General features: G+C 41.8%; 1 protein-coding gene across 1 annotated transcript; it reads right to left on the reverse strand.

The window, feature by feature from the left end:
* Window positions 1–6,621: 6,621 nt before the first annotated feature.
* LOC119023732 (myosin-9-like) lies at window positions 6,622–13,945 on the reverse strand. Its single transcript, XM_037105842.1, has 23 exons — window positions 13,873–13,945; window positions 13,441–13,590; window positions 13,290–13,354; window positions 12,898–13,180; window positions 12,618–12,715; window positions 12,408–12,528; window positions 12,198–12,323; window positions 11,970–12,095; window positions 11,763–11,867; window positions 11,601–11,660; window positions 11,293–11,519; window positions 10,914–11,178; window positions 10,716–10,821; window positions 10,269–10,308; window positions 10,097–10,166; window positions 9,872–9,967; window positions 9,536–9,611; window positions 9,371–9,453; window positions 9,190–9,288; window positions 8,378–8,500; window positions 8,100–8,252; window positions 7,174–7,234; window positions 6,622–6,878 (listed from the first exon to the last, which is right to left on the reverse strand). Exons 2-23 carry the CDS (start codon window positions 13,471–13,473, stop codon window positions 6,691–6,693), a joined length of 2,604 nt encoding a protein of 867 aa, XP_036961737.1. The 5' UTR covers window positions 13,474–13,590; window positions 13,873–13,945; the 3' UTR covers window positions 6,622–6,690.
* Window positions 13,946–14,558: the final 613 nt, after the last annotated feature.

Genomic DNA, 14,558 nt, shown 5'->3' on the forward strand with positions numbered 1-14,558 from the left:
GATCTGCATCGAATTGTACTCACTTAGAGATACCAGCCCAGTAAACACAACTGATACTTTAAACAAAATTCATCTATTGTTAACCTCATCAAGGAGGTTATTTTTTTCCCCACGTGTCCATCTGAACAGGTTTTCATGAAACCTGGATGTAGGGTGAGTCTCTGCCCAGAATGTACCCTGTTAACTCAACTACTTGTACTTAACTTGAGTTTTTCCATTTAGCCGCCTTATAGTTCTACTGTGCAACAGTTTTTCAAAGTTACTTGTCTTTGTACAGTTTAAGAGTTTACATGTAAAGCACATGCACAACATCAGGTTATAAATACAAGGTGAATTTAATAATTACACTACTTACACCACATCCTTATGTCAGTGATAGCAATCCAATAATATGTTCTACTGTATTACCCACAAGAACCATTTTTCTGCATCACAAGTGCTTTTACTTGTGATATTTGATGTACAGTTAGTTTATAATACCGGCACACTTTTAGTTAAGTTTGGAGGACTATCAATTATAAAGAAGTATTTCTATATTGCTCCTACTCAAGTAAAGGGTCTGAATGCCTCCTCCACCTGAGGAAAAGAGGTGGCCAGATGGGGGTAGTATTTCCTCCTCTAATCAAGACACACCATTTTTTAAAGTTCAGTGGTATTGGGATCAATAAACATGCACATTTATCAGCATTTCCACTTGATCACCACTCTGAAAAATCTGCTTTTACTATCTTTGATCAGGAACCTGAAGCAGTGTTTAATTAAGATGCTTAACAATTCTTGATCTTGATTTAACTGTCAAATTCTGTTTTGCTCTTATGTACTTTATCAATAACAACCGATCTTTTGCACATTGGTTCTTTATGTTAAGGTAATATCTACATGATCTTTGTGTTTATAGAAGAGGAAGCACAGAAAGAGTGTGTGTAGAGGGGTAATTCCTGAACTCTGCAGCAGAACTATGACAGAGGTTACACTAATGGAGACGATGGCTCGTGGGGTCAAAGGATGAGGCCGGGGGATGGGTTGCAGGATTTACTGCCAGGCTTTTCTATAGTGACTCTGCTGTACTGGCATCTGGAGCACTGTAAAAGAAAGATGCTACAGGCACAACTGAGAGGCATTATGAGATAGATATCTCCGCCCACAGCCCCCACCCGCCAGGGAGGAATAATACCAGTCAAGCCCATCTGCGGATGAGGAGATCACTGCCCTGGGACGAAGACTGGCGACATAATTCATGTTACCTGTCAGGACAGCAGGATTATTTTTCAACTTTGAACTACAACTTCTGGAAGGAGGTCCACCCTTTATTAGATATTCTATCCGGAGATATCACGTAATGTGAGGGTTTTGTTGCTCAAGCCTTAAACTTGTCATTCTAAACACCCCAGATGTTTAAATGGGATACAGATGTTTTTTTGTGCCTCTGTGACTTTTACACCCCGACACTATGGCTCTGATTGATCCTCTGGAGCAGAGATACATGGGGCGACATCTCCAGGACTGAAAGTCAGTATGTGCAAATGATCTGCTTCACCTGGACCTCTGGGCTTCTACTTGTGAATGTTTTGAAATAGTCACTGACATACCTTTCAGCACACTCTTGGCACCATGCCTTACCAGGATGAGGAGTACCCAGGTCAGCCTCTGTGGCAGTCTGTGCTGCTGTTCTGCTGTAAAGGGATGATCGAAGGCATCATGGTCATACTCTTCTTCTGGCTTCTGGTGCAGGTGCTTTTCACCAAACAACTAGAAGGTATGGTTTTACAGGATGGGTTCACATTTATTCAAGCCTAAAGTAATACTCACATGCTAGTATTTGCATTTTAAGAGTTACAGGTTGCTTTAATCACTCCTCTAAGTCAAATCAAGTGGGTATCTTGCAAAGTTACTGTGTTTTTTAATAGAATATTTAATCTTTGTGTTACTATCCTTCCTGTACAGCTCAACAAGGAAACTCCAAAATAAAATGAAGGGATGCTGCAATAAAAGGCTGTAACTTTAGATGATAATCTTTCATTATGGCTAAATCAGACTGATGAATTTCTTTTTTTATCACACATCTAGGACTGTAGATTTTGTTCACCATCTTTTCATTGGAATCAGGAAGAGAATGAATGGATGAAAAAATGTGAACCAGCCCTTTAACAGCATTCTAATATGAAGCACAGGTGACTGTGTACTGCATGTTGTATGTTATGTAATCCAGTGGGTTGCATGAGGGTAAATTACGACTGGACCGCTCCAATCTGATGGAGGTTATAATTCTGTTTTCTGTCCACAGTTCACCTGCAAGTTCTTCTTTTGGTTGGACTGATCGTCTTCTGTCTGTGTTTGGTCCTGGGATGTGTTATATGCTGGAGGAACAGTCAGATGTATCCCCTGAAAGACAAAGATCCCGTGACAACAGCACCAGCTCCTGCTGAACCTGTGACCTTTGCCCAGGCTCCGCCTCCCCCAGCAGTGACGGCGGTGTCCAGGCAGCATTACGCAGAGCTGGGCTCGGAAATACTCGATTACCCCTCCACTTTCACCAGCCCTGCCCCATCAGAGAGTGAATTCTCCTCTCTGCCATCCTCTACTCGACCTGCAGCTGCCTCTGAGCAGAAGGAGCAGCAAAAGTCGTATTTTTCCCTGCGCCGCCTCAGCACACCACCATTAACATCACCCCTTTATAAACCTATAGATCCCACTCATGTTTCCCTGCCAGCACTTCCCAAACTGGGACTTTTATCTAAAACATGTAAGGCTCTGCAGAGGCGCCGCACAGTCACTGGAGGTAGTATATCTTACAATGAACACAGCAGGCTCACCAGCCCCAGTGCTGCATGTCCTTTTATGCCTGAAGAACCAATCCCACTGGCCCCACTGAGCTATGGCTCCAGTGCTAGCTGCCAACAGCCAATATCACCAAAACCATGCCTCCATTTCACTATGGCCTTCTCTCAAGAGCAGCAAACCCTGGCAGTCACTGTCCTGAGCCTCACTGGGACGCCCCACAGACTGGAGGACGTGTCTGTGCTGGGCAGCCTGCCGCCTCTGTACCCCTGTCCCATACAAGCCACAGCCCAGAGCAGCCTCAGCCCTGAGACCCACAGCCTGGTGCTGCTTTTCAAGGTGATCTCTGTGAAGGAGCTCCACAGGTGTGCACTGAGAATAGCTGTGTACACTCAAGAAACTCCCAGTCCAGGACGCACCGCAGTGGGTGAACTGGAGGTCGAATGCAGAGGCCGAGACTGGAGAGCAGGGAATCCATTTCACTTCACGAAAGAGCTTTACCCACACAAGTGGAACCTGAAAAAGGTAGTTGTGCACTGAATTAATATCTGTTATCTGTGGTGTTGACATATCGGAACGGCCATTTGAACCTGGCAAAAATCTTTTGCTAGGCCCTGTTTGACCCACTTTAAGTGTATTTTTAGGACCATATGCTGCTGTTTCCAATTCAAGAATGAACATTCAAGCTCTTCATTAAATTATAATACAGTGACATGCAGTGAATCTGATGGTTTGGGGGCAGATAGCCTCATGTTGTGCCCAGTTGGTCTTCCAGCCTTGCATGCGCGATAAAATATCTGCTGGAACAGAAACAAAAGCAGCATTAAGTGTGTTGCCTCACATTGTTTTGTTATCTTTTTGTTTGGCTGCATTGCAAATGGACTTATAATCTCTATCGTTTGTACAGTTTCTTTCATTTTTGTCTGTTACAAAGCATAAACCTCATGCTGCCCTTTCCTGATTGAGGTTTCTCTCTCTTCCCTTTAAACTTTTGCCCTTTGACTCCAGGGTCTGATCTCGCAGGATGCAGCGATGTGTAAGGGGCTTAGCTGTCCTCCACAGATCTTCATTCTGCTTCAGTATCAGACTCTGGCACACCGCATCAAGGCTACAGTCCTCAGAGCAGATAACCTAGAGAACCTCGTCCACACGTTGTCAGCAACAGGTAAAACCAGCATTTAATGTCACTTGAATTTGATTCAGAGATCCCATAAGGACATCAAGAATAGGGCATTATGTAAACGTGCGTGGGCAGAACTAACTTTTGCCTTTCAGGGGCAGAGGTAAAGTAATTCCCTATGTTTGCTTTTAATGTTGAGGGGATTAAATGATGTCTTACAGGGCCCGAATGCAGCAGGAGATCATCCTTTTTTTAATGACATTGTGGTTTTAATCCCTCACTATTCACAATCCTCAGGAAAATGTTCCAATCTCCTCTGGATCTCTGATCTGACACATCTAATCTTTGTTTGCATTATCCTGTCTGGGCCCTATTTTGTATCGCACACAAGCAGATCTCACGCTCAGAGCCATTAGGTTTTATGATATCTGTTCCATGTACAGTATGTCTCATAAATATGACTCGGATAATCTGTCTCCAGATGTATTTGTCCATGAATATTTATACAGCAGAGACCAGACAGGGCAACATACGTAGAAAATTCAGGGAAAATATATTTATTTATATAACTATACTGTACAGGAAATGTAATTTGGTTTCATTTGTTGTTTTTGAATTCATTTTCATACGGTTCTCAACAGTGTGCTTAAACATTCTTGTCTAATGTGACAGTGACAGTTTCAGGTTTTTATTAATTTGTTACAGATCTAAATAATGAACACAGAGACCGTGGTGGGTTAGAACATATACTTGCACGCAACTGCAGAATAAGCAACTATTAACTACTATTAGCCCCTAGGCAAAAATGATACAAATGTGTGACATGGTGATGTAGTGTGATGGAAGTAATGGAATTAAAGGCGGGACTACTGACGAGGAACAGCAGTGCTTTCTGTGGGAGTGCAGAGCTTCTGTTAGTGTGGACTTTGACCTTTTCACCATTGCTAGGTCTTTTACACGCACGGTACACATGCACGAGAATATAAAACACTGGAGGAAGGACAAAAACAAAAAGCATGATAGGTCTCCTTTAATACAGAAACTATTTTTGCTTTGTGGCATGTCACTTTAAGTCAGGATTACATTAGACCTGATGTCTGTCTTGTGATTGTGCAGTATTGTGTTGTCCTGCCAGTTACAGTTTCTAATCTTATTAATTTGTCCATTCTACGATTGATTTTTTTTCAGTAAACCTTTGTGTGCCTGTGTACAGAATACCAGGTGGTGATCAATTTGCATCACGAGGGAGTCGTGATCAGCAGCAGACAAACTGAAGGAAGGTCCTGTACTGTGTGGAATGCTTCTTTCCTGTTTGACCTGCCTGCAGGAGACATCAGTAAACTGCCACTAATGGTCGAGTTCATCATCATGCAGGTAAATGATCATCTTCTGAGCCCACAGTCACAGAGGTAAAAAAAACCCCAAAAAAACCCCAACACATTTATTTGTACTGTGACAACTCTTTGAATTGTATTCCTCTGCTTCTCTCTTCTGCGACAGAATCAGGTCTTTTCAGAAGGTGAAGTTCTTGGTCGAGTCCGAATCGGTGCAGATGCTGCAGATGCGGGACGCGCTCACTGGAGGGACATGTGCAGCCTGCAGGTGGAGCAGGCACGCTGGCATACTGTACAGCCGGCTTCAGTGGACCTGACACACTGTTTGAACTCATCCAAACTAAGCCTTCACCATGAGAGTGCACACAGCTAATGTTTCACCATGTGTTACTAACGCTTCAGTTCTAATGGATGAACTAACACATGGGCGCTTGGCAATAAAATGGCCTTATTTTGATGTATCATTAAAATTAATTAAGTGCTGTAGATGTGCACAAGCTTTGGCAACGAGAGCTCATTGGAGTAGTACAAGGTATTTGTGGAGCATTATTGAGAACAAACCTTCCTCATTTAATTTCTCAGTGATCTCTTGTAACCATTCAACCTCTCTCTCTCGGTAAACAAACAGAAATGTGACAGTGATGAACTCAGCAATATGGTGTTTATCTATAATTACTTTCTACAAGTATTCACTCCTTCAGTCATTCATTTGATGTGTGTAATTTCACAGTCCTCTTGAGATAAGTTTGACATGTCTTTTTGGTCGTAGGATCTTCTGAATGTAACTATGATGTGAGGAGCCATATCGTGTCATATAAATAAAACACACTTTTGCCTGAGGTGGAGTGGTGACTTTTAATAACACTATTCTCTGGGGTCAAAAATGTTCATGTTGTCACTCTTGTTGTTGCTGATCACCATTCAGTGGATTTTCTGTTAGACTAGCATCCAAGAACATCTCAGTCCTCAGCCCAATCACCAGAATAAATATTGGCATCATAATATCTCTGCGAACCACAGATGATTTTATACTTTGCAATTTTCTGTTTCATGCTGTGACAGCACTTTTCTTAATGTCTGGTTAGGGTTAACCACAACAACAACCTGATTAGGGTTAGATCAGTGGTCTCTCACTTGGCAGGTCTCTGACCATAAAATAATAATAGAAACATTACATGACAAATTACATGATACTTATTAAAAGAAAAGATGTTATGATAGTTATTGAGTGTACACATTTAACACCTAGCAAAATATTGTCTTTAAATTATTGCACTGAGTTCATTCTTATGTTTCATTTGAGTTCAAAAAACAAAACAAAACAAAACAAAACAAAAAAAAACCATTCAGCATAAGCTTTGAGGCACAAAGTTGGCTGGTGCATCAAACTGGGAAGACTAGTCTGTGTAGACCAGTTTATAGAAAGTTTTTTGCAATGTGGCATCTCAACAAAACACATCACTTGCCCTCTCCCTCATCTTCACCTTCATCAGGGCTACAGATATCCACAAGCTCAGCCAGGAATATTCCATCAGGATAGAGGGAGGGTGCCCTCTTTTGCTGCACATCAAGAGTGGGAGACTTCTCTGATAGTGTGACTGCAGTGAGGGGGCAGTCCTGGTCTGGCTGCTCGCACCTTAGTGCAGCTAAATCAGGGAAAAGGGGGACATAATTACACAGAGATTAATATCTAAATCTGTTACACAATCCTTACTATTACAATTTTCATACACAGAGAAGATGGTAGGCCAAGGAAAGAAAATGTATGAGGGACTTTGCCTGGATTATTATATAAAACATTATTTAGTCCAGTTACGCATATGTGGATTTGTCCCTGTGTGAGATAAAAACATGAATCCACATCCAAAAGATGAAACACAGCACAGATCACAGCACAAATCTACACTAATGATTATCACACTGATTCATGTACAACTTCACCTTGCAGCAGATTCTCATTTTTTGCCTTCAGACCTCTGATTTCTGCACTCATAGCTGACATCTGGCAGAAGAGAGAATGGGTTGAAATCTCTCATTTCATCTTCATATCGGGGGCTGAGGGCCTCCTTTGCAGATACTTTCTGTGTTAATTAGGAGCCGGAAAGATTCATCTGCAGGCCAGTATTGACCTTGCACCGATACTATATCAATATTGTCGTATATGTTGTTCAGTACACACCAATGTGAAACCTCTGTTTTTTCTTTAACAAAACAAACTGCAGAAAATGATGCTCGGGGTGATCTATGATTAATAAATTCCCAGTATATTAATCAGACTGACACTGACTGAGTTTGGACAGTAAAGTAACTATATTACATATTACTTTTTCTCATATGCCCTCTGTCTGGATGTGACTGACTGGTTCTCTGTTGTCACACAGTCACAGTCAGATGTGTTCCAGCCGAGCAGTTCACTCCTCAGATTCAAATCCGATTATTTACCGAGGAGGGAGAGTCATGTGTGTGATTATATATAAACTATGTTTCACATTGAGTTTAAGTGCCAATGCAGCCAGGCTGACACCCATCCCCCTCTTGTGCTGTATGCTCTTTGATTAAAGCAGAAGCAGGATTAGTGCTGTCTGCACATATGTGTCTGTATATGTAATAATGAACGTGCAGGCTGTTAATTTTTTGACATAATCTCTGTGCCATTAATGATATTAATTTGCATTTAAATCAGTTGCAGATGTTACTCCATCATTTACGACTCATCCTAGCATGCAAACATCTTTATTTTAATTGATGTGGTGGCTGGAGGCTTTATGTTGATGCCGGACATATGGACATATATGCACACTGCCGGTTTAGGCTGATTGTTTATGGATTTTTGACTTGTTACCATAGCCTAGGCTAATTTAACCAACCTGTTGGTCTTGGTTGTGGACATTTGTTTCAGTATGAGCCTCCTCTGCTGGATGTCCCCCCTCCTCTCCTACCCAGTCACAGCTCTCCTCATCCTCTTCAAACACTGGCATCAAACCTGAGCCATGTGGCCAGCTCCTCCTGTCTGCTGCAGCCTGAATGAAGAATAAACATGTTCTTTTTGCACATACTCCACATACATGCCACATAATTGTCATCATATTTTGTTGGTCAGCATTCTGATCATTGTTTTTAGAATTGATTTCCTGAGGCTCCTCACCCTCATCACTTTAGAGGTTGGGGTCCGGTCTTGCAGTGAGGAGGCTCCAGTCTGTGCTGCCGCTGGTCTGTTTTCAACCTTTCCTGCCTCCTTTCCTTCTCGCTCCTTGAACAGATTCTTCAGCTACAAATATGGTAAAATAGATGTTTTGTCTTTTGAGGCTCCTTGTCATTTACAAGTTACAAGTGCACCCATCTTATTTTAGTGTGTTAGCATGCTAGTGTTTGCTCAAGAGCAGAGGTGGAAGAAGTACACAGATCTTTAGTAGTACCACAGTGCAGAAATACTCCATTACAAATATTACTGCATTCAAAATGTGCATATGTTATGCGTATAGTATTACTAAATGCACAATGACCACTTAAACTTTAACGCTTAAGTAGTCAATGTGCATTATAATAATGTGAATCAATGGTAAAAATACAACATTTGACTTTGAAATAGTTGTTGAGTAAAAGTGTCATGAATGGGAAATGCAAACACTCAAGTAAAATACAATTAACTCAATATTGTACAGTAACTGAGTACATGTGCTTAGTTACCTTCCTACTTTCCACCACTGCCACTGAACGAACAGTATAGTTGAGGTTGATGGGGATGTCATTAGTTTTTGCAGGATTTTTTTTTTTTTTTTAAAGTTTGGCCCGATGATGGTGCTACAGAAAGATTCAGCGACCATGATGATTATGATTATAGGAAGGCCCAATTTTAGTAACCTAGTTATTCAGACATTTCCGAAAAACTGGAAGAAAAAAGAATCACCAAAGTAATCAGAGATAGAGAGCATCGCACCTGGATCATGCAGTATATACCTGCTCAGTGACCATTCTCCTCTGCTGCTCCGTGTCGAGGCTGACTGGACAGACAGGTTTATCCTTCCTGTCTTCAACGGATGGTTTCTCATCTTTAACCTGTAGAAAAGGAGTCTGTTATTCATTATATTCATCACCGCCACAGGAGGTCGTATTTAGACGTGTTGTTTAGGGATGTTACCGGGTGAGGCTGCCTCAGTGATTGAAGCTTGTGGACTGCCAGTGTTTTCTGCTGGCAGAGCTGGTCCGCCCTCCTCCTGCTCTCTGAAAACAGCCAGAGGAGGAAGTTACAGAGCAGAAATCAGACACACTATCCTCTGCAGCTGTTTCATATGCAGGGTCATACCTTCCAGCTGGGCTGTCATTGATTCTGTGATTGAGACATTTGCTTGGCTGCCATCATCTCGAGCCTTATCTGAGGCCTTTTTTCACGACGATCATGAGAAACAAAGATGACGGGGAAAGAAGAAATGTGTCTGTTAAACTTCCACTCAACACTCCTGCATGATCTGTATACTGTATATGAGACCAAACGCTCCAGAGCAGAAATCCTCACTTGAACCTCATTTATCTCCACCTCCCTCAGCCTTTCTAGACTCTTCGGAGCTTCTTCTCTATCACAGTGAAGATTTAAAGCTGTCTTATACTCAATGCCCAGTCTTTAGAACAATTAGCCATTCACCAATCCATCACATGAAAGCTTGCTTTCCCTCAGTTCCATCTCCCTTTCTGCCAGTTTTTGCGTCCGCCTCTGAACCTCACTGCTCTGCTCACACACCTATTGATCATCAAATGGAAACCTCAGTATTCTGCACACAAAACATTCACTGTAAACACACGTTTACATAAACAAGACACCACTGTGTGTCATGTGTAATTGCATCTCGAGGGAGGAACATCCAGTTACCTGAGGGGGTTTGTTTTGACTGCTGGTGGACTCTGGCAGTGGCTCCCATGACAAAGAGGATTGTGATAAGCTGATAAACGGACAGAGTTCGTGATAAAGACACAGATCACAGAATTCCATTTTTGATTTGCGGATGCATTTTGAAAATGAAAATCTAATCAAAACCACTCACTCTGTAACTGTCTCTTGGTCCTGTGTTTGAACTGCACCACCTGGAAATACACAAGGTCACAGCAGTTTAACGCCCCCTTGTGTTTAAAGAATAAAACATGATTTATTCTCTGGAACCTTCCTAAACTGTTTACAGTCATTTTGATGTGTTTGCATTGCACATTCACCTTAATCAAGTGCTAGAGATACATTATATACTGCTTGGTTGCTTAATCCAGAATAATCATCTCTGATATCTTTAATGTACTGTATATGTCGCATAATCTGAAACCGCAAAGTAGCTAGTAATCATTGTTGTCAAATAAATGTAACAGAGCAAAAACTACAATATTGACTCCCATAATAGAAATATGAAGCAGAAAATGAAAATACACAAATGACCTCAAAATTGTACTCCGCTACAGTATTTGAGTAACTATACTAAATTACATTCCAGCACTGCCTTTACTTGAACCTTTATATCTGTGAAGCAGCGCCCGGCTCCTGCTCCTCTCCAGCTCCAGCTCTTGTTTGCAAGCATCAAGCTCCACCTTTAGCAGCGACTCAGACTCCCTCTGTTATTAAAAAGCACATAGTTAAATAACCAGTATAACAACAGCATCTTTAATCATTAAATCTTAAGGGAGTGGTAAAGAGAGAGCCTTACTTCATTCCTGGAGTTGTTCTTTTTGAGCTCCTCTAGCTCCTCCTGTGTGGACTGCAGGGTCAAAGCCACCTTTTGCCATTTCTCAGTCCAGTGCTTTGCCACAGCTTTCAGCTCCTTGGTGCTCTGGACTCTCACGGCATCTTGTTTCTGATACTCTTCCTCCTGCAGGTTTAGCTTTTCCTCCTTCTCAAGTACCTCAGCCTCCAAACACAGGATCCGATCCTGCAAATTCAGTTTTTCTGATTCCAAAACTTCCAAAGAATCCCTTAAAATAAAAAGTTCAGAAAGCGTAGAGAGAGGGCAATTATACTACTTTGTGTCACTGATGTAAAGGGTTAATCTTAATACATTGAAGAATAAAGCTTGGCCACCGTCTCACCTGAGCTGGCTGCATTTCTCTTTTAACTCCTTTAGCTCCTCACGTCGACCTTCATTCATTTTGCACACGTCGTCTTTCTCTCTGACCAGCTGGGAGCATTCTGCCTGCAGATCTGTGATCTGTTTGGAGTTGATGACCCTCTCTGCAGTTGCCTCCTGCAGCTGAGACTGTGCTGTGTTCAGTTCCTGCTTCAGCATTTCAAGCTCAGATTTCAACTTTTCATTTACCTGGAGCAACGATACAATGGAGTTACTTAAATAAATAACTTAGACAAATGAAACTTAACTAGAAAAGACTAAGCTTTCAACCTCTTTAAGAGCCTTTAATTCTTCCTTCATCAGAGCAGTTTGTTCCAGCACGGCTTTATCCTATAAGACACATGCACAACACCTAGTCACAATTCTGTGACATAATGCTGACATAATATTTTGATCTTAGATGCATCAGATATTGTAGTAAAAGACTGACACCTGAGTCAGGTGACTTCTGTCAGACAGAGGTCTTGTCTGTTTAGCCTTCAGTTCTTTTATATCATCCTCCAGCTTCAGCACTTGAGTCGACAGGATGGCTTTTTCCTGAAAAGTATTAAAGATCATTTTCATGGTGCAATTCCAAATATGAAACTTTGAAATCTAGGTTCATATCAATATTCATATCAATATGAAATGTTGACAGACCAGGCATGCTTGGCTGATCTTGTTGTTCGCTTCGCTCAGCTGTTCTTGCACTTCAGAGTGATTCTGTTTCATGTGGGTAAAACTCTTGTTCATCACCTGTATTTGATTCAACAGCGCCCTCTGCTCCTGGGTAGGTGAACATGTAAATATGGAAGGGAAAAGACAACGGCAGTGAAACAGCCCGCTGCAGTAAACGTTTGAATTTCCTTTACATATTTTTCTACTGACCTCTGTGGAAGTCTGCAGCCTCTGGAGTGCCTGGTTTCGTTCTTCTTCTTGTTTCTTTGCACTTGCCTCAGCGTCTCTCAGAGACTCCTTCAGCTTGCACAGCTCTGCGTCAACCTCCTGCCGCTCCTGAATTAAAGTCATCATATGTAAATGCAAAATTTTGGCAGAAACAATGATAATCAGTTTTTATCAGACAAAAAGCTTACACACCTGTCTGCTTAAGTCTTCTTGACTCATCGGTGATGCTCTGCCAAGTGAGCCAGGAGATCTTCCGTTCTCTCTGTCCAAAGTGGACCTCATTTGCAGCAGCTCCTTCTCCAGCTGTAGGTCCCTTGTGAGTAAATTCAACATGAGGAATCTCAATCTTTGCTGAAGTCATTCAAGAAAATCTTCCTTTGCATTTTCTTTTGCTGCACTCACTTTTCTTGAAGATCTCCACACTGCCGGCTCTTTTCAAATTGGGATAATTCAGCTGCCCCCTTCTCCTGCTCAAGAGCGGCCATCATTTCTGACAGCTTCTGTGAAACACACCAAGATAACAGGATGCTCAGTACCACTGAAACACAAACAACACACCTACCCAAAGTAGAACAACTATAAATCCACCCAAACAATCGGTGGCAAGAACAGAACAAAATGCAAACAAGGGGGAAATATTAGAAATGTGTTTCCATGCAAATTTAGATATATTTCAACTCACTTTGTGTTTCATGTCAAGCAGTCGCGCTGCAGTTCTGTTGTAGTTCAGCTGTGAATTTCTGGTCGTCAGGCGGTCTAGCTGAGTGTCTACACGCTCGTGAGAATCCTGCAGCCACTGTCCCACTTCTGCTTGTCTGAAGCTTGCACCTCGAGACGCCCTTAATTCGGCCCCTGGAGATGGAGAAAAGGATCGTGTAGGACCCTCAGGCGGCAGATGGGACAATGACTGCCACTTCCTTAGACATGGATCCGTCTGCCTAAAGCCGCCGGTGCTCCCGGATGTGCTGGAACACATACCAAATTTTCGCCAGAGTAATTTACATCACCATGACTAGAAATTTAGCATTACCTTTGTATCTCACATTTAAAAAACTGCATAAAACTTCTCCTCACCTTGTGCTAACTCTGGACATAAACCCTGTCCCAGACACGGCTGCCATACCACACCATGCTGATGTCTAAGAAAGAAAGACAATTATTTTTTAAACAACTTTCCTTTGATCAATCTGTTGTACCACAAATAAAGCGAATATATGGGTCTTACCTGAGCTGTAAAGCGAGACTTGGTGTCCCACATGTCGAGGTCCGTGAGAGAAAATGGACTTGTGCATGAGGGTCTAAACGTCTTGGACTGTAGATCGAAGCTATGACTTCCCCTTGTATGGGAGAGGCTGCAGTCCTCATCTCCCCACGTCTGCCCAAGCCACAAAATTTTCACACAAAGGTGGCAGCTTGAGGCGTGTGACTATTTATGGATCATGTGTCTTGATATTTCCACTGCTTGCTTGATGGTCAACAGCTAGTTTTAACACACCATGACAATTACAGTCATTAAGCCTGAAAATACATTTGTTAATGTCACCCTTATCTCCATATCTATTTTCAAGAATGTATGATAAAAAGTAGAAAAATTAGATCAGAAAAGACACACAACATAGCTGGAGTCTGCACAAAATGGCACTTCCTCTCACGCTACCTTTCTGTAGAGACCCTCCCCTTTACACTGACAACACTTGTGTAATCTGCTTGTGAGCTTCACACAGCTTGGACTGCAAGCTGTTCAGTAGTCCTTGAACTGAGTATCCATGGTAACCTATGTACACAAGATGCAGTGGGGTGGGTGTGTCGTGTGCTAAGGCTTCTGGGATAGTTTCCACATGATCTCACTCAGTCAGCTGTTTGTTGACATGAGTTGTTAAGAACATCTCCCTAACAATGATCATAATGCACATAGCTTTCCTATGAGTCATTATTTATTACAGTGAATGTTTCAGGATCGATTATGTTTGCCGTTTGACACATAGAACCAGAAGATGGTTCAGAGTCTTGTTCATATTGGGATTTGTAAACTATTTCATTTAAGCTCCATATAAGCAAGCATGTGATTAACTGTCAGATGTATCATGGCTATATTAGTAAGCTAATACTTTACAGCTCAGTGTGAAATATTGCATACCACTGACTAAACGGTCTGACTAAATATGCCAATCAGACCATTATTCAACTCTCACATTCATAAATATTTTGAAAATTTTCAAGAGATTCATTTTACGCAGCATCCAAAATGAAACAAAACACGATTTTGTAAAAACTTTTGAAGACCATAAAAATTATTACGGGCTTTTTCATTTAGGTTAAAGGGGTGGGTCACGATTGTGCTCT

Source organism: Acanthopagrus latus, chromosome 8 (assembly GCF_904848185.1).
Source record: "Acanthopagrus latus isolate v.2019 chromosome 8, fAcaLat1.1, whole genome shotgun sequence".
Taxonomy (NCBI): Eukaryota; Metazoa; Chordata; class Actinopteri; order Spariformes; family Sparidae; genus Acanthopagrus; species Acanthopagrus latus.